Below are 18,494 nucleotides of genomic sequence, written 5' to 3'. Positions count from 1 at the left end.
GGCCTAAATCCAGCTAGACACCTCATTGCAGCGAATGACCCTAGTGAAGGTAATCGGAAGCAGACACATTACCACCCCAAGAGGAGGATTTCATTCCTGAATCATAAAGGGTTAGCTGTATTATCTTAGATGCACTCTTTCGGACAGGAAGGAGGATGAGAAGGATATTATTGATAATACAGAGGCCTGCTGGAGAAAGAACCCCAATGAAAACTGGCAATTCAGCAGTTCTCTCCAGGAAGGGTCTTCAAAACAGCATGCCTCTTATTATCAGTCTGCTGAGAGGGGAAACGGCTGTTCTAGAGAGCAACAAGGAAATATTCATGGAATTCCTACCTTATGCCAAATCCTTTGCCAAGAGTTTTCATAGATTATTAGATAGAGTTAGATATCATGGTCCCCATTTTACACAGAGGGAAACTGAAGATTGGGACAACTGCATGAACTGCTGAGGTTGCAAGCTTAGTGGGGAGCTTTGATCGAACCAAGTTTCGGGGCTCTTCCTATCATGCCCTACACCCACTGCTTTTAGTGTTGGGAAATACCGTTACTCACCTACAGCATTCTATTAAAACTATTCCCATTTTAAGACACTATGCTTAGGCTATTTCACATTTGCTAAATTGTAATTTGAGGATTCCTTTCAAGTGAAGTTGGAGAATTTGTCTATATTCTTTAGGCATCTCATGGAAACCGCGTTTAGGTAAGTTGTTGTCGTAGTAATGATGGCTGACAGGTGTGTCTTTAACCGTTCTAGAGAAGGGCCAAAATCCATACAGCTTCACGTGCTCACACAGCTCAACTGCCACGCTTGTGATCATCAAGCCAGAGGACAGGCGAAACTCCGTCACGCCTTCAGTTCTCCAGAAAAGGGCAAGATTTCTCAGGTACTTGGGATGGAAAAATAGAACCTTCTGTCTTGCACGAGACTCCTTTAGGGTGTCGTACACTTTGAAAGAGGCAATCGTGTTGGCCCTGAAAGAAAACGCTGGCAGAAGAAGGAATGCGTCTCCATAGGTTGCAATGTCCTCCAGAAATATTTCTTTCTTTTTCCTTAAGTTCCCATATCTGCCAAATTAAAAAAAAAATCATCATCATTATAATCAAAGTAGCAGTTTTGGTTACATAAGGCTGAATTTACCACTGGCCAAGCCATTGAACCATTTATATCACTGTTGTATATAGGAGACAAACCGTGGACTCAGTCCAAGTACAAGTAAGCTTCCTGTAAATATCAAGGCTAAGGTCTTCATCTCTCCTTCGTGGTGTCCCAAGGCTTTCATTTATATTTTCTTACCGGGCTGTATCCTTACTGGACACGTATTTCTTATATTATTTTATCTTCCAACTCAGTAATTTTTTTCTCTAAGGTAGCTTTTTGGTACAGAAATACCTTTCAAATTGATAATAACTGATGTTTTCCCAAACACAGGACACTCTTAAAATGCCTATACATTAAAAAAACTCATTGAGCTGTACACCTGTGATCCGTGTATCTTTTTGTATATGTGAATGTGATCACAAAATAAGTTTCCTTGAAAGAACCTAAAATACTTATATTCATACACACACACACACACACACACACACGCATTTTAAATTTCCCCTATGTATTGTGATAGCTCTGTGTGTTTGATTTAAATAATACTTTAGTAAATATACTAGTATGCATGATTTGGGATGCAGGTACAATATTTCACATTATCTTAAGAGACACTAGAACTATATGAGTATATACTTTAATTGTGTATTTTATTAATAATGATTATTAGTGAATTTTGATGAAAACAATGGAGTAGGGGTGCCTGGGTGGCTCAGTCGGTTAAGCATCTGCCTTTGGCTCAGGTCATGATCTCAGGATCCTGGGATCAAGTCCCATGTTGGGCTCCCAGCTCAGCACGGAGACTGCTTCTCCCTCTCCCCTGCTCAAGCTCTCTCTCTCTCTCAAATAAATAAAATCTTAAAAAAAAAAAAAAAACCCAATGGAGTTAAACTATGTACGGGATTTTTATTAACCAGGAACACTTTGTAGTGGCTACAATAAAAATTGTAATATAGGAATTATTTTTGGTAATAAACTATCCATAGTAAAAAAAAAAAAAAAAAATGGGGGGGCAGGTTCTCCTGAGGCTCATTTTCCGAAGTTTCTAAATAAACTGTTTTATCAGGAAGCTGCTCCCAAGATAAAAGAGTAATGCTAAAATTCTGAAAGAAAATTCTCAAAAGTAACTTAACTATTGTTAGATGAAGAGATAAATCGGTTTTCACTTGATTAGTAATGTTCAGCTTATGACATTAGATGTACTATTGGTGGGGTGCCTGGCTGGCTCAGTGGTAGAGCGTACAACTCTTTTTTTTTTTTTTTTTAAAGATTTTATTTATTTATTCAACAGAGATAGAGACAGCCAGCAAGAGAGGGAACACAAGCAGGGGGAGTGGGAGAGGAAGAAGCAGGCTCACAGCAGAGGAGCCTGATGTGGGGCTCGATCCCACAACGCCGGGATCACGCCCTGAGCCCAAGGCAGACGCTCAACCACTGTGCCACCCAGGCGCCCCAGAGCGTACAACTCTTGATCTCAGGGCTGTAAGTTTGAGCCCCACATTGGGTGTAGAGATTACTTTAAAAAATAAAAATAAAGGGTTTAAAATAAATTAAAATGGTTTTCTTTAAAAAAAAAAAGAGAGGTACAATTGGTCATACCTCTTGTGAGCTACAATCTTGAGAGAAAGTAAAAAATTATGAATATATTCTTCTATCTCCTCCCCAAAAGTAATTCCAGCTGTACTGCAAGTCATTTCAGCAACAAGATTAGTGTTCAAACTAAGAAACATGTTAAACAATAAAATAAATGTTCTCAAACAGTTATGTAAGTTGGAGGTACTTACTTTAGTTTTATGATACTGGGATTTACAGTCACAACATTGGTTTTACTGCCAACATCTTTACTAACATTTCCTGTGATTGGGGGAAGGTTACACCTGAAATGTGAAAAAAAAAAAGTATTCTCAAAATGCAACTTATACAAAAAGCTCATACATATACATGCACACATATGTCACTGTCATTTCACTGGAGAAAATCAAGGCTGTTAAGGAGTTCTGAATTGATCCAATTACCATTTAAAACTTTAATAAGTACTCAACTCTTAATTGGCACTTCAACATTGCATGAAATATACAAATTTGATAAATGCTTTCAATATTAAGACCCTTAAACATATCAAAACGAGAAATGACAATTACCTTGCCTAGCTTCTGAAGAGTTCATAATCCTTTTGTTAAAATTATTATTTCTATTGATTATATTCCCACAAGGGTTGATCATCAATTTACAGATTTTTAAGAAAAATTGAGGCATTGCAATTAAGGTGACAGAGTCTGCCAGAAGCAAAGACCATATTGAAAAAAAAACCCTTAAAATCTCCTGATTCCCACATGGATAGTTTTTCTAGCAAATTATGCTGTTAATAAATAAAACCCTAATGTTCCTATAATGATGTTTTCATATAAATGTTCTCTTTCTCTTTTGAGTACTAATTTGTTTTTAGTACTCAAAACAGATCAAGAATTGTAATTTTGAGTAATTATATTCCTTTCACAAAAAAGGGAAAGTTGGTTATGACTCCCCAAGTATTGTTTACAGAATTTCAAGTAGACCATTTCTTTAAAGCTACATACAAAGGGAGCATCACTGAGTGGGTCCTAAGGAAAGCTGTTTCAAGTTGACATGTTCTGCAGGGACTGAGGTTGAAACAGCATTCCACACTCTATGAAACATAAAATCAAATGGACCATGTACATCTCTCACTGGTAAAAAAAATATGTCAGAAAATAATTAGATACGGCACCTTGCAAAAAATAAAGATCAATCACAGATAATACAGAAATGCCCTCATTAATGGACATCCTGTAATAACTAATCTACTTTCTAATACAGTCCCATATGCTTTTTAAAATCAAAGGTGATTTCCAATAGAGTATCATAGGAGACTCCAAGGGGAAATACGGAGTGTCGTATACATACAGTGGTAGTTGGTAAAACCATTCATCACCTCTGTTGGTTCCTTCCCCACTTAACTAGTAGTTCCCAAACTTTTGAAATGAAAAGCAAACAATAATAAGCAGTCTCCAGACTATTATAAATCTCTGAACATGTATATCCAAAATGACTACACGCTTAACATTTAAATCAATTTCAATGCCCATGACCACATCTAAGCCCTCATTTGGCCTTTCAGCCTGGAAGACTCACTTCACAGGGAACTCTGTCTCAGAAACAGCCCTGGCAGCAAAAGTAGGATCTAGAACAGGCACGCTTACTGTAGAGTTCAAAAGAAGTAGCTGCTGAGATGTTTGTTTTTCTTTTTTAAACCTCAACTTGTATTTTGTGTAGTAAGGTAAAATGGATGGGTAGCTGTTATATTCCCCACAGATGGTTTGAGAGGTTTAAGTCTATAAAAAGTCTATTACAAGAAGAATTATTTAGCTTCATTATGGCTGTTTCATAGCGAGTGCTTTAACTCAATGGCTAAATCATTCAGGTATCGGTCATTTTAACACGAATCATGAGGAGCACGTTCAATGACCTGCTGGACTGTCGGGTCTATTGTTCTGTCATTACCTGTAGCATTGAAAACTTAAAATGAGATTCAAGTAAAGCAGTGGGATGGGGGAAGGGAGCTACTGACTGAAAATCCTGCCTTTTTAGTTGCTAAAAAAGGGCAGCATTACATCAATAAGGATCAAAGGCTCTCCTCTGATGTATGAAATCAGTGCCCCTGAAATAGGAAGAAACAGATTTCGACTTACTTTTTAAAAAGGTGCATTTCAATTGAAATCCATCCTCACAGGGATGAATCATCTTTCCATCATATTCTGAAAGTGCAGAAACTCTGAGCCTTGGCTTATCAGCACAGGCTCACGGAGAAACCGCTTTTGCTTCTGTTTGCAAGCTAGCTGCTACTGAGATACAAACACTTTAAAAGATCAGAATTTAGAAGCTCCACAATTTCTTTTTTAAATTTCAAGCCAGAAGACTAAACAATGATGTTGCATGGCAACACAGTGCTTAGGTCAGCATTTTCTTGAGTATTATCTGAGAACAAGTTTCTTGAAATGCTCTGTATGCACACACACACACACACACACACACATTTTTTCTTTTTTCCAGGTGAACCTGGGAAATGTTCTCCAGAGTCCTTCTGAGGGAGCCATGGTATCAATACACTGAAGGCTCTGACAAGTCCTGCAGTGAAGACCCTCTTTCACCATGATTTCAAGCAGAGTTTCTGCAAGTGCATAGCACCGTTTTATCCTTCTGGTATTAACATTCTGAGGAACTCGTGATCCATTTAACACTTCAGGAAATGCTACCTAGATAATTTGTAGACTTAAGCAACACAGCTCAAAGGTCAAAATTTACATGGAGTAGCTTTACAGCATCCCTTTAAAATATCCAAATGACCTTTGGTTTCAAGGAAACCAACCAATCTGACAGCTCTTACCTAAAAACAAAGTCGGATTTGTCTATTTCAGCTCCGCAAAGAGACTTATTCAGAATTCCCCCGTTTCCAACCACTGCACACTCATTGTAGGGGTACTCCATGAAAGGCTGAGACTAGCAGGAGAAAGTGAAAAACTATCACGAAATATCTCTAGTTTCAGAATCATAAACATCATCAGCTTAATTCGAGCAGCTTAAGTTTTTATCCATGCTAAGGAAAGAACAGCAAGGAAAGAAAACAGAGGTAGTGAAGCTACAGCATGTTGATCAGCCTATGACATAATAGAAAAATCCTGTAAACCTGCATTTCATTTCTCTTGAGAGGAATATCCAATGTATCATATACACTACAGTGTAATAATCTAAAATATAATACATTTGTTTATAAAATGTAACTCAATGTATCTTACATCACATAATTCAGCACATAACATTAGACCAGGCAAAATCCCACATTGGGCCTTTCCAACAAACAGGAAAGTTTGCAGCAAAATAGAGGAAATAAAGCAATTAGAAAGTATCACGAAATCCTCTCTTCTTGGGCATAAAATTAATAGCTAATTTAGTGGAAGTTCCCTGTGCTTCTTAAACAGACCTTCGGGTTCAGTGATGACATGAGATTTATGCCTGACGTCTCTGCAAATGACCAGCCCCGGTGCTGCCGGGACACCTACTAACTCTGTGCTGACATATTTCAAATGAATTTCCAAGGCCCGAATCTTTTATATTTCCTCCAAGGACCCGACTTGTCTACCCCAGAAGATTTCCCCCTTTTCCCAAGTCTTTCCCGGTCTGAAACATAACTTCTCCATTCAACAGTGCACTTCTTTGCCGGTCACTTTCCCTGAAGTCATGCCATGACCCTGAGCAGCACCAAGGGGGCCCAGCTCAGACTCCACTGTGACATTGTCCTGATTCACCTCTTTTGTCTTTAGAATTTGAGGGGAGGTCCTCAAGGGCAGAGAGTGTGTTTATGACTTCTAGCTTCCCCTCATCTTTCACCATAGACCCTGCATGTTGTGACGTACGCAGTGATGTTTCAGTAATGCTTGCTGGCCCAATGGCCTGCCCTGGAAAAAACCTCCAGTGCTGAGCTGGGACCCACTTGGACCAGGTTGTAGAGCCAACTGGGAAATATTCAGGAAATCTGTGAACTGCTGTGAAGCCACTAGTAAATGCAAATCAGCCGCACCGGGGGCACGTACACCGCTAAAACTGGCCCACGCTACGAATCAGGGCGGCCTGCTGCCCAGAGCCAGCGCACCAGCACCAATGGCAACACCTCAGCGCCAGTGTGGTTCTGAGAAGCCCACAGGACTCCCGAATCCCTGTGACCGTCAGGTGCTCCTTAGGCTCCACCTGGGAGAGGCCAACAAGCAGAGAGAGCATGTCTAGGTTTGTCTCTAACAATTAAGAATCATTTTTGTGCTTATTATACGAGAGACGCTGTTCCAAGGGCCTGACTTATTAACACATGTGATCCTTCTGAGCATTTTACAGACGGGAAATAAAAGTATGGGTTTAAGTAATGGCTAGCAAGTGTCAGAGCTGGGGTTCAAACCCCTGAAAGAGGTCGCGCTCTTCTTATCACATTCCCCAGCTTCTCACATTCAATGAATACAATGTTATTTTAATTATGTAGCATAGTTCCCTTTGTATCTGCAATGCCTGAAGTTAATGGTTCCCAAATACCTCAGGTGATTTCAACTCTGCTGGACTTTTAGCTTAAGAGGTCTCCAACCCGTGTTTACTAAATGGTGTCCTGATAAATCCTGAATTTTACAGACTGGATAGAATACAAATATACTCTTACGGGTATACGACAGAAAAGATGACTGAAGGAAACATGTCTTCAATTCAGCACTCAAAATAACACAAGTTTTCTCTGGTTTCTTGGTCAACTGGGGGGAAAAAGCCCATATGCCTGGGGATCTCATATTCAGTAAGAGTAACCTCTGAGTTACAAACTCCAATGTTTCCTAAAATAAAGCTCCTAAGAAAGTGGAAAATTTGTGCTATGTTGAGCAAGGCCTGCTCATTTCTCCCTCTGGTCGAAAACCAACTTTGTTTTCTTTCAAGTATCTTAGCAAAGTGTTTGGAGGAAATGACTTCAGGACATTCATCAAAAGTATCTATTGTGATCTGCGTGCCCCCCAGTTTTCTAGCAGAACAGAACAGGGAGGGTGGGGACGCAGGAAGCAGGGCGGGAAGGAGGCCAGCTCCCTTAGCTGCCTCCTCCACAGAGAGGGAGTGTTGAAGCAACACAGAAAAGTAGCCTTGTTTTGCAACTGTTACTGTACTGACTTCAGAACTACCTCCCCGCAGACCCCCCTGCCCCAATTTTGAAAAATCAGTGCAAATTTGGGAAATGGATGCTGTTGGTAATTGCATACAGAATTACCAAGCCCAGGTTATTCTTTTCAAGGTGCCAATTAGAAGCCAAAAAATCCCTGCTGCTCTGTTCTGGTCAGTCTAAAGCAAGGAAAACACTAGAAAAAAATTGCAAGGCTGAAAGAGTTGCTCATTGCGAAACTCTCCCAGGTCTTCTTTGATTGGGAATATAAATATTCTGTACTTATTATCTTTTTGATTATTGGTAATTTCAACGCATCATGAGGGCATTTTTAGAATGCTTTATGGGTGATTTTTGGTCCCCCTTTCCTTCCAGAAAATTTGTAATATTTTTTCTCTATCATTTTCTATTCATTTTTCAATCATTCCCAGCCATTTAGTGTTCCTTTGAATTATAATAGTCAAAGAAAAACTGGAACAACTTACATGACCAATAAATTAGCTGAAAGAAGTCAAAGGTCCAACAAAAGGGAATTAATTGCAAGAACTGAATATTCTACGGTTGGTAAACTGCCTATATAAGGTCATCCCGTTTTTGACCATACTGACTTAGCTTAATTGCTTTTAATCAAATCATGAAAAGATGACCGAGAGTGTATGTTTATAAGCGATGGGATGTTCTTCATGACAAAAATTCTCCCCAAGTTTGGATTTATATAAAAGAAGTTTCTTCTTGTAATGACACTATCATTACTCATTAGTTTATTTAATGAATGTGTAATGAATGCATATATGCACCGGGGAATGTTCTGGAGCTTGGGATACATCAATGAACATACCACACAGAAATCCTTGAATGTGTGGTTATGTTCACTGACCACAAATTCTTTTCTTTTTTTTTTTTTAAGATTTATTTATTTATTTTAGAGAGGGAGAGCACAGGAAGAGGGAGAGAGAATCTGAAGCCGACTCCTCCCTGAGCGTGGAGCCCGATGTGGGGCTCGATCTCACGACCCTGAGATCACGACCTGAGTTGAAACCAAAGTCGGATGCTTAACCGACTGCACCACCCAGGCGCTCCCACTCACCACAAATTCTTAACATCTTTACTTCCCAAAGATTAGCCACATAAACCCATGGTTCTTTGTGAAGGAATTGATTCAGTCACCAAAACTGACAACTGGAAGGATCTTATTCCAGGTGAAAAATGGTCCTCTTCCCAAGCCCCAGTAACTACTATGTAGAAAGCCCAAGGAGCTCATCTCATGCAAGGATGAGTCATGAAGACTCAAGGACTCAGAGAGCTTATCACGTAAGATACAAATACCATTCCCTGCAGAGCCACTTGCATTCAAAATTGCCTTTTTAAAATGGACCCCTATCACCATCGTTCACATCAGAACAACGTATGGTATTTTAATTCTAAGTTAACGCCTCCATTAGTATAAGTTACAACATAACGTGGGAGAAAAGTCACCTGGAACGGTGACACAAATAAGCCACACAAATCTTTACTCACCACTGGAAACATATTAAAAATGTTCTCTCTAATTAGGATTTCGTTTTTGCTTTCCACCTCATAACTCATGTTGGTCCCAGCTGGAGTGTTATTCTGAGAAACAATGAAGTTTTGAGCAGCATCACAACAGGACGCAAGTTTTGCTCTGTGAAGGGTAAGAATAAAAGTGAACCACGGAACGAGCTTAAGAAACCAGAAATAGAGGCTACAGTGGAAAATGCAAGAGGATTTTGCCATATTGACTTTCAGAAAGAAGAGAAATGGTTCGCAAAGATGACATTTTTATCTCTTGCCACCCTGACTGGACTGGATGGTGGAATGATAACCCAGCAGGATCAAAGAGCGGAGAATGTGAAACATACTTACGCTCAGGGAGGGACCCTCTCACCAACAGAAAACACTGAACATAATGGTTCACACATAAAAATGTCCTCCTAATGATAATGTTGTAACATTAAAGAGAAAAATGACAGGATATACTGCATTATTTTATAATAATTATAAAGTAGAGAAACTAAATTAAGAACAGTGTTACAAATTGTCACCAAAGCAACATGTAGTCATTTACTAGGGGACAAGTCCAATGAAAAGAAGAATCATTCAATACAGTGATCCGTCTCTAGCTTTACTGATATAATTCACAAGCACAAATTATTTATATGTAAGGTGTTCAACTTCACATTTTGCTGTGTTTATACATTGTGGAATAATCAGCAGCACAATCAAGCTAATTGACATATCCAACACCTCACATAATTTCCACTGTTTTCTTTTCTTTTCATTTGTGTGTGTGTGTGGGGGGGGTGTTGTGTGGTGAGAATATTGATATTTACCCCTTTAGCAAATTTCAAGTATACAATATAGTATTGCTATCTACCCTCACACTGCTGTAAATTAACACAGGGAATTTCTGAGTGAAGTGAATTTAGAGTTGCCATTCCTTACAGAAAGAATGTAATTTAGTATCAAGCACTGTTTCAAAACTCTTACTGTGGAGTGAAACATTATTAATAGAGCGTAGACCCAGGTAGGTCCTTCCAGGGATCATCAAGGCTCGCCCCAACCACTGACGGGTCAATCTAGATCCACTCCGAATTTCTATTTTGTTTACATAATTCTCCAGGGACGCCGAATCCACAGCATCACTTCATAATTATTCCAGAGTTTAATCAACCTTGAAGTCAAGAGATCCTTCCATTTGCACAACTCAGCTATCTCTTAACTTAAATCCATTTCCCTTGTTCGTTTTTCATAGAATCTCTCCATAAGAATCCTTCATGTAATTGAAAATGGTAATAATCAAGGGGGAACGTGAACCTTATCAATCTGGAAGCATTGAGAAAAGTTCCTCTTCTCTCAGATTTTCCTCCTAAGACCAATTTTTCATTATTTTAGTCATCTTGTTCCACTTTAAACCTTTACTTATTTCTCCATAAAAGTTAAAAATACCTATCAAACAGACTTTTAACTACAGAGAACAGAAGTTTGCTGGAAGGGAGGTGGGTGGGGGGATGGGTTAAATGGGTGATAGGGATTAAGGGGGGCACTTGTGATGAGCACTGGGTATTGTAAGTGGTAAATCACAAAATTCTTCTACTGAAACTAATATTACACTATATGTTAACTAACTGGAATTTAAATAAAAACTTAAAAAAGAAAAAAAAATATGTACCAAAGCTGGATCCAATTGTAGCACAAAGGACAGTGAATATTCAGTGAACATGGCTGACATGCTCGTTGCTGACATCCTAGATTCATAACTGGTCCTTCCCCATTTATTGGTTTTGGTCCTGACCTTGTTTGTACAAGTTCCTACTGAATTTCGTCTTTCTGAAAAAATACAACGCTCTAATCTCTCACGGTCATTTTGAATTATAGTCCAGTCTTCCCAAATTTCAATAATTCTCAGGGCATGAAAAGTCAGTGCTGTGATGTTATTTGTACCCTAAAATCAATATTTTCAACAATACTTATCAGTTAATTTATATCATTAAAATAGTACATTCTTCTTAATTGAATTCTATCACCTGCTTATTATCCCTCTTTGGATTTCAGAACCTACCGTGTCTTAAAGACAGTTCATGGAGATTCACAAAAGGAAAAATTGAAAATGGAATGACATGTAGTCAAAAACATGATACTAAGTAGTTTTTTAATTACAAATTTATCTCATAACAATTCAATGTGGCATATTTCAAATTCAGAAATCCTTATGTGTTTATCATTTTAAATGTCTCTTTTATGCAACACTTTGAACAAAGGTAATGGAATATATTCTCATTTACCTTTGACAAGTAGCTTGATTTCTCTAAGGGTATTCAGTATTTAAAAGACTATTGCATCACCAAAAAACACTAACTGCTGTGCCCTTTGTGTTTTTTTATATTACTAGTTTTTTATATTACTAATTTTTTCTGAAATTACATTCTTAACATTGTATTATAACATTTCCAAACCTACAGGAAAATGCGAAGAATTGGACGAGTATTTGAATAACTAGCCAGGTAGATCTTACCATTAACTTTTTACATTTGCCTTACTGTGCGTCCATCAATCCATTTTTGTTGTGGTGGTGATTACAATTCAAGGTCAATACATAGATCAGTACACTTCAGTCCTGAACACCTCAACATGTATATCATCATTTTGTTTATACTTTTGGGTAGAATTTACATAAAATAAAATCATAAGCACATTTGAGGAGTTTTGAAAAAATGTACATACCCTTGTACTCCAATCTCCTATCAAGATACATACAGAATACTGCCAACCGCCTAGAGAATTCTCTCATGTCCCTTCCTAGCCTGTCCCCAGCCCTCCCCTACCTCTAGACGAGCATTTTTGTGATTAGTTTTTATCAAAGATTATCTTTGCCTGTTCTAGAATCCACATAAACAGAATCCTATAGTATGTATGCTTTTGTGTAAGACAACTTTCTCTCAGCATAAATGCTCTTACGATTCATCTGTGCTGCTGTGTGTATCAGTAGTCCACTCTTTTTCATTGCTGAGTAGTACTCCACTGTATGCATGTGTCAGAATTGGTTTAGACTGGGCACCTGGGTGGCATAGCAGTTAAGCGTCTGCCTTCGGCTCAGGGCGTGATCCCAGCGTTATGGGATCGAGCCCCACATCAGGCTCCTCCGCTATGAGTCTGCTTCTTCCTCTCCCACTCCCCCTGCCTGTGTTCCCTCTCTCGCTGGCTGTCTCTATCTCTGTCAAATAAATAAATAAAATCTTAAAAAAAAAAAGAATTGGTTTAGACATTGCCTTTGCACTTAAAAAAAAATCACTATCAAAAATCAATGTGAAACACCTTATCACTCATAATAGCCTCCCAGGAAAAATATCAGAATAATTATCCAACGGACTTTTTAAGGCTTTATATTCAGTGGCATAATTACAAATTTATGTTGTCACTTCCCAGCTCATCCATGTGGTAGACACCCCTGTAACAGCCAGTGTCTGTATCAAGCTGAGGTGCTTAATACAAACAGAACAAAATGGAATTTTATCTCTGGTATCCCATTTCCCATCATCCCTAAACAGAGTCGCTTCTGATCTTTGGTGACTCTAAAGTCAACTAGGTGTGTTCACAATAATGGGCACACAGAACACTTTCCCCCTTCTTGTGTAAAAAGAGCAGGAAACATTAAAATAAAAATGGACACTACTGGTATGTGATGGTTAACTTTACATGTCAATTTGGGCCAAGTTAATGCCAAGACAGCTGATAAAACACTATTTCTGGGTTTGTGAGGGTGTGTCCAGAAGAGACGAGCACTTGAATTGCTGGACCGAGTAAAGAAGGTCATCCTGTCCAGCGCAGGTGGGCATTGTCCAATCTGTTGATGGCCTAAGTACAAGAAAAGACGTGTGAAGGCAAATTGGCTCTCTGCTGGAGCTGGGACATCCAACTTGCCTTGTTGTTGGACACTGGTGCTCCTGGTTCTCAGATGTTCAGACTCAAATGAGAACTTACACTCCCACACCCTCTCCCCCAGTTCTTGGGCCCCTGTAACTTGGACTGGAACTCACACCATTGGCTTCTCTAGTTCTCAGGACTTCAGGTGTGGACTGGAATGACACCATCATCTTTCTTGGGTCTCCAATTTGCAGACAGCAGACAATGGGACTTCTCAGCTTCCGTAACTGTGTGAGCCAATCCCTCAAAATAAATCTCTTTCTATATCTCTAGATATATCCTATTGGTTCTGTTTCTCTAGAAAACCCCAATACAGATACTGGTACCAAGAAGGGGCGGGGAGTGCTGCTGCAACAAATATCTAAAAATGTACAAACGGTTAGGAACTGGATAGTGGGAAGACTTTTAAGGCTCATGCTAGAAAAGGCTTAGAGTTCCATGAACAGAATTTTAAAGGCGATTCTGTCAAGAGCTCAGGAAGAAAAGAGGAGAGCTGTAGACAAAGCTTCCATCTTCTTAGACAATAGCTAAGTAATCATAAGATAGATATATGGAAGTTACGCAAGGGCCATTCTGATGAGGTCTCAGATGGAAATGAGGAACATGTCACTATGAAAGGACAACGGAGAAAAGGCGATCCTTGTTATAAAGCGGCAAAGAACTTGGCTTTGAATTGTGTTTGAGCTCTAACATCTTGTGGAAGGTAGGGGCTGAAACTGGGTATTTAACTGAGGAGATTTCTAAGCAAAATATTGCGGGGGCAGCTTAGTTCCTCATGCCTGCTTATCGTAAATGCAAGAAGAGAGAGATGACTTGAAGACAGAATTATAGTCAAAAGGAAGCAGGACTTAAAGATCTGGAAAATTCTCAGCCCGTCCACATTGCAAAAAAAGAGAAAGCGTGTTCAGGAGAGAACAGTAAGAGTGTGGCCAAGCATCTGTTTGATAAGGAGATTAGTGTGGTTGTGAACCACAGACTTAATCAGCCACCCAGTAGGAAAACTACCAGTTGGAACGGAAGAGGAAGGAGACAGCAAGGAGCAAAGGAAGGCTGTTGGACTGAGATTTTACAGGATGGGACCATGGAGCTATTTGGCTGCAAACATGCACTGTTCTTCTAGATAAGTCAAGGATGAGCCCAAAGGTGATTCAGGCTATGAGGGATGTGTCCTTGGTTTCAAGAAGACTGCTTTCAATAGGCTAGATGGCCTCTGCTCAAAGCTGTGGGGGAGTGGGATCACTAGGGGACACAGTCCTTGCCCGCAGAGCATGGGGGCAGGACCCCACCCCAATGGGCCTGGAGGGCAGCACCCTGAGTGAGAGGATTATCTTGAGCTTGAGAGCTCATGATGGTTGTCTTGCTAAGTTTTGTACTTGCTTGGGACCTGTCATCCTCTCCTTTCCTAGTTCTCCCTCTTGGAATGGGAATGCCTATCCTATGTCTGTCCCACCAGAGTATTTAGGAAGCACTTGACTTGTCTGGTTTCACAGATTCACAGTTGGAGAGGAATTTTGCTTCAGGGTAAAATGTACCTCGAACTCACCCATATCTGATTTAGAGGATATTTAGAGGAGACTTTGGACTTTAGAGTTGATGTTGGAACTAGTAAAGACTTTGGGCGCTGTTGGGACAGAATGGATTCATTTTGCATATGAGAAGGACATGAATTTTGGGGGACTGTGGGCAGAATATCATGGATTAAACATTTGTGTTCTCCCTCAACTCCCGTGTAGACATACTAGCCACCTCCCCCCAACGTGATGGTGTTAGGATATGGGGCCTTTGGGAGGCGATGAGGGTTAAATGAGGTTATGATGGTGGAGCCCTTGTGATGGATGAGTGCCCGTCTAAGGGTCCTCGGAAAGCCTGCTTCCCCTCTCTGCGCTCTGCCACATGAGGACGCAGGAAGGCTCTCAGTGTGCAAGCAGGAAGAGAACCAGAACTCAACCTTGCTGGCACCCTGACCTCAGACTGCCAGCCTCCAGAACCAGGAGAAATAAATGTCTGCTGTTTACTAGCCACCTGGTCCATGGTACTTTGTTAGAAGAGCCGAAACTGACTAAGACACTACAGAGCACGCTCTTACCAGGACACCTCCATTGTCTGTAATGTGTCGTTCCACATTCCGCAATAGTAAATAACCAGGTCAGCACGCACAAACCACACACGTGTAAAGCACCACACACGTCCCAGAGCATTTTCAGACCCATATGTCATCTGATTCCCATGGCCACCAGATTGCCGCAAAAGATGATTCCCATTTCAGAGATGAGAAAACTGGAGTTGAGAGAGGTTAAGTGACTTGACCAAGGCACCCAGGTTGTAAATGCCCCTGTCTTTTGACATTCAATTCTCTGCAATTTACACTAGAGTAGGTTGTAACTGGAGGGTAGTACTCTCATCTGAGCTTCTGCCTTCAGGATGCTTTCCATCACGGCACCACAACACAGTGCTTCCCACAATAATGTTGGTAGCACTTCACTGAAGACCCGCCCATTCACAACTCCAGGGCAGCAAGAAATTTACATATACATGCTTCAAACCTTACACGTAACTGAGGCGTTCAAGGCTCTTGTATTATGTGACATCCAGGGTCCCCCATGGGATCAAGGTCCAAGTGGTCCAAGCCAACGTGCCCCAGCGTCAAAGGGAAAAGAAAGCCCCGGCTTGATGATGATCTCACGCATGCTGTGTCGTACCTTCGGCAACTTCCTCCACGCAATCCAGTTTCCAAAAGCAAAGATACTCCCCTCTGTGCCCAGGAAAGAACCGGGTCGCTTTGTACCACAGGAAGTTCCAGAACTGAAAAGAATTTACATACTTTCAAAAGTGCTTAACTCTCAAGAAGCAGGTTGGTCCTGACAGCATCGGGCTTAACACTTTTAGCCTTAACCTCTCAAGACGGTATCGGAAAATGTGCAAATCACCTTTGCATCACAGTTGGTCCAGCAGATACACTTCTGAGAAAGGGACTTTTCTTAAAATTGCAGAAATTCCTTTTTCTTTCACAGTGCAGGTACTGAGTGTCTCCCTGGAGTTTTATTGTTATTTTTTTGTTTGTTCATTTTGTTTTTCCTATTCGTTTCAGGTCTCGGGTCAAAATTCTTCTTCAGTTCTAACTGGGACGTTACCTGGATTTCCATGAGATGTTAATGAGCGCCTCAGGCTGACCTTGCACGGGGCTCTAGAGTACTCTCTGAATACTAATAACCTAACTGCCCCAGCTCAGAGCTCGCTGGTTATCAAACTCCCCAAAACTCTTTAATAAGATGGGGGACAGGTAGGGTGAGACAGAGGGTACAGGCACTGTCTAAGTATTAATGAAGAGCTACCTTCCTCTGAGATTCATTCTCTAAGATTCTAATGAGGGTCTGAGGAAAAGGAGTTTTAAAACCTAAGTGCCTGCACAACTTCCAGAAACTTATTTGCCATCCTAATCGGTTCTCAAACAGTCACATTTCTTTTCCATCCCCCAAACCACAAGATGCTTGGGCCTGCCTCTTTCCTGTTGATGTCTCCCTTTTTTTGACCTTTCTTCTGTTCCTACCCTACCTCATATAATTCACTGATTGACCACTAATAACAATATCAAACATTTAGTGCATTCTCACTATGTGCTAAATGTTTCACATATAGTATCTCAGCAAGCCCTACAATAACCCGGCAAGACAGGTAGAGTTGATTCATTTTATAGTTGAGGACAGTCCAGGCTTATAAGAGGTAAGTAGGTCACATATCACGTATTCATTCCTATTTACTTAGCACCTACGTAGTTACTGAGATGCACTGTCTACACGCTGGTGAATAAAACCAACACAGTCTCTGTCTTCGTGGAGTATATGATCTAGGAAGGAAGGAATAAAAAAGCTTACAAGGGTACATTTGAAGGGTAGCAGGTTATGACATCTATCCCCAAACAGGCTGCCTTGAGCCGCAGACACTCGGCAAACAGTGCCTGAAAGAGCTCAGCTGTCATAAATCCCCTGCTAGACAGTTCCACCAAGGAGGGAAGATGGATTCTTATCACAGGAGAGGAAGCTAGAAGTCAACACCACACTGTGCCATAACTTTGTCATCAACGATCACACCTCCCAACTAGTCTTCTAGGAGCTCTCACGTTTCCTCAAAATCATGTACTCTCCCCTAAGAGGCTTACCTCCCCCTGCTCCTTCCCCATGAGGACAGGATCTGGGCCTGAATTCTAAGTCACCTAGGGGAGATACACAACTCTCCCTGGGTGTCTCGCATGGGGTCTACATGTCAATCAACTTCTGTTTGTTTTTCTTGTTCATCTCTCTTGTATTACACACGTCTCAGCCAAGAACTCAGAAGGGTAGAGGGGAAATCCTTTCTCCTCCCCTACAAATTAGAAAACAGTAAGTGGTAAAGCCAAGATTCAAACCTAGAATTCAAACCTTTATTATAAAGCCCACCTTTAGGCAATGGCCTACAAAGTGCAATGCTCCCAACAAAGGAATTGAGGGACATTAAGTAAGTAAAACGTGCTTGTTTGAACTGTCATATTTTACTAGCCAGTAAATTTCTCTAGAATCCTCAAGTTCATAATTGCAAGCACACTGTAAAAGAAGAAGTAGAGAGCACTACGGGATCAAAGGGCCTTTGATATCATGTAGCTGTTGATGTCACATGATGTGACATCCCGGCCCAGCCTTCACACACATTGTCATGCCCTAGTGACCACACTGGAGTCAGTGAGTCTGGGTGTTTGTGTGTGGGTCTGTGTGTGCAGCATTGAGATGTGGGGGCATAGGGAAGGTGGGAGAGAAAGAATAATTTGGTATGAGAGGTTCAGAATAAGTCATCCCTGGTCAGAGGCCTTTGAGGAATGAATAAGATTTACAGGATTTTTTTAATATAAAGATTTATTTACTTGAGAGAGAGAGAGCGCGTGAGCAAAGAAAGGGCAGAGGGAGAGAGCGAGAGAAGCAGACTCCCTGCTGAGCACAGAACCTGACAAGGGGCTCCATCTAAGGACTCTGAGATCATGACCTGAGGCAAAATCGAAAGTCAGACACTTAACTGACTGAATCACCCAAGCACCCCTAAGATTTGCAGGTTTTGGACTAACTTGTGAGAACAGCAGTGTGTAGCAGCTTACTAAAATTCAAATGTGCTGTGAACAACATAATTACAAGAACCGTGGCTAGAAAAAGAGGGAGAGACGCACTGTACTCGTGATGCTCAAAACACACTTGGTGTGCCTGGGTCTGTTGTATAAGCTTTGCTTCAAAGGCA

General features: G+C 40.6%; 1 protein-coding gene across 1 annotated transcript in view; it reads right to left on the bottom strand.

Moving 5' to 3' along the window:
- Positions 1-599: 599 nt before the first annotated feature.
- The window catches only part of ST8SIA6 (ST8 alpha-N-acetyl-neuraminide alpha-2,8-sialyltransferase 6), a 131,781-nt gene continuing 113,886 nt past the window's right edge, over positions 600-18,494 (bottom strand). The window contains exons 5-8 of the mRNA XM_040645363.1: positions 9,315-9,459; positions 5,505-5,617; positions 2,887-2,979; positions 600-1,068 (exon numbers count right to left, since the gene is read on the bottom strand). Coding sequence (XP_040501297.1) covers positions 600-1,068; positions 2,887-2,979; positions 5,505-5,617; positions 9,315-9,459 — 820 coding nt within the window. The remainder of the gene's footprint in view (positions 1,069-2,886; positions 2,980-5,504; positions 5,618-9,314; positions 9,460-18,494) is intronic.

The sequence above is a fragment of the Ursus maritimus genome, unplaced genomic scaffold, assembly GCF_017311325.1.
Source record: "Ursus maritimus isolate PB19 unplaced genomic scaffold, ASM1731132v1 scaffold_31, whole genome shotgun sequence".
In the NCBI taxonomy this organism is placed as follows: Eukaryota; Metazoa; Chordata; class Mammalia; order Carnivora; family Ursidae; genus Ursus; species Ursus maritimus.
Note: the sequence above shows the minus strand (reverse complement) of the source record. Positions and strands in the feature narration are given on the sequence as shown.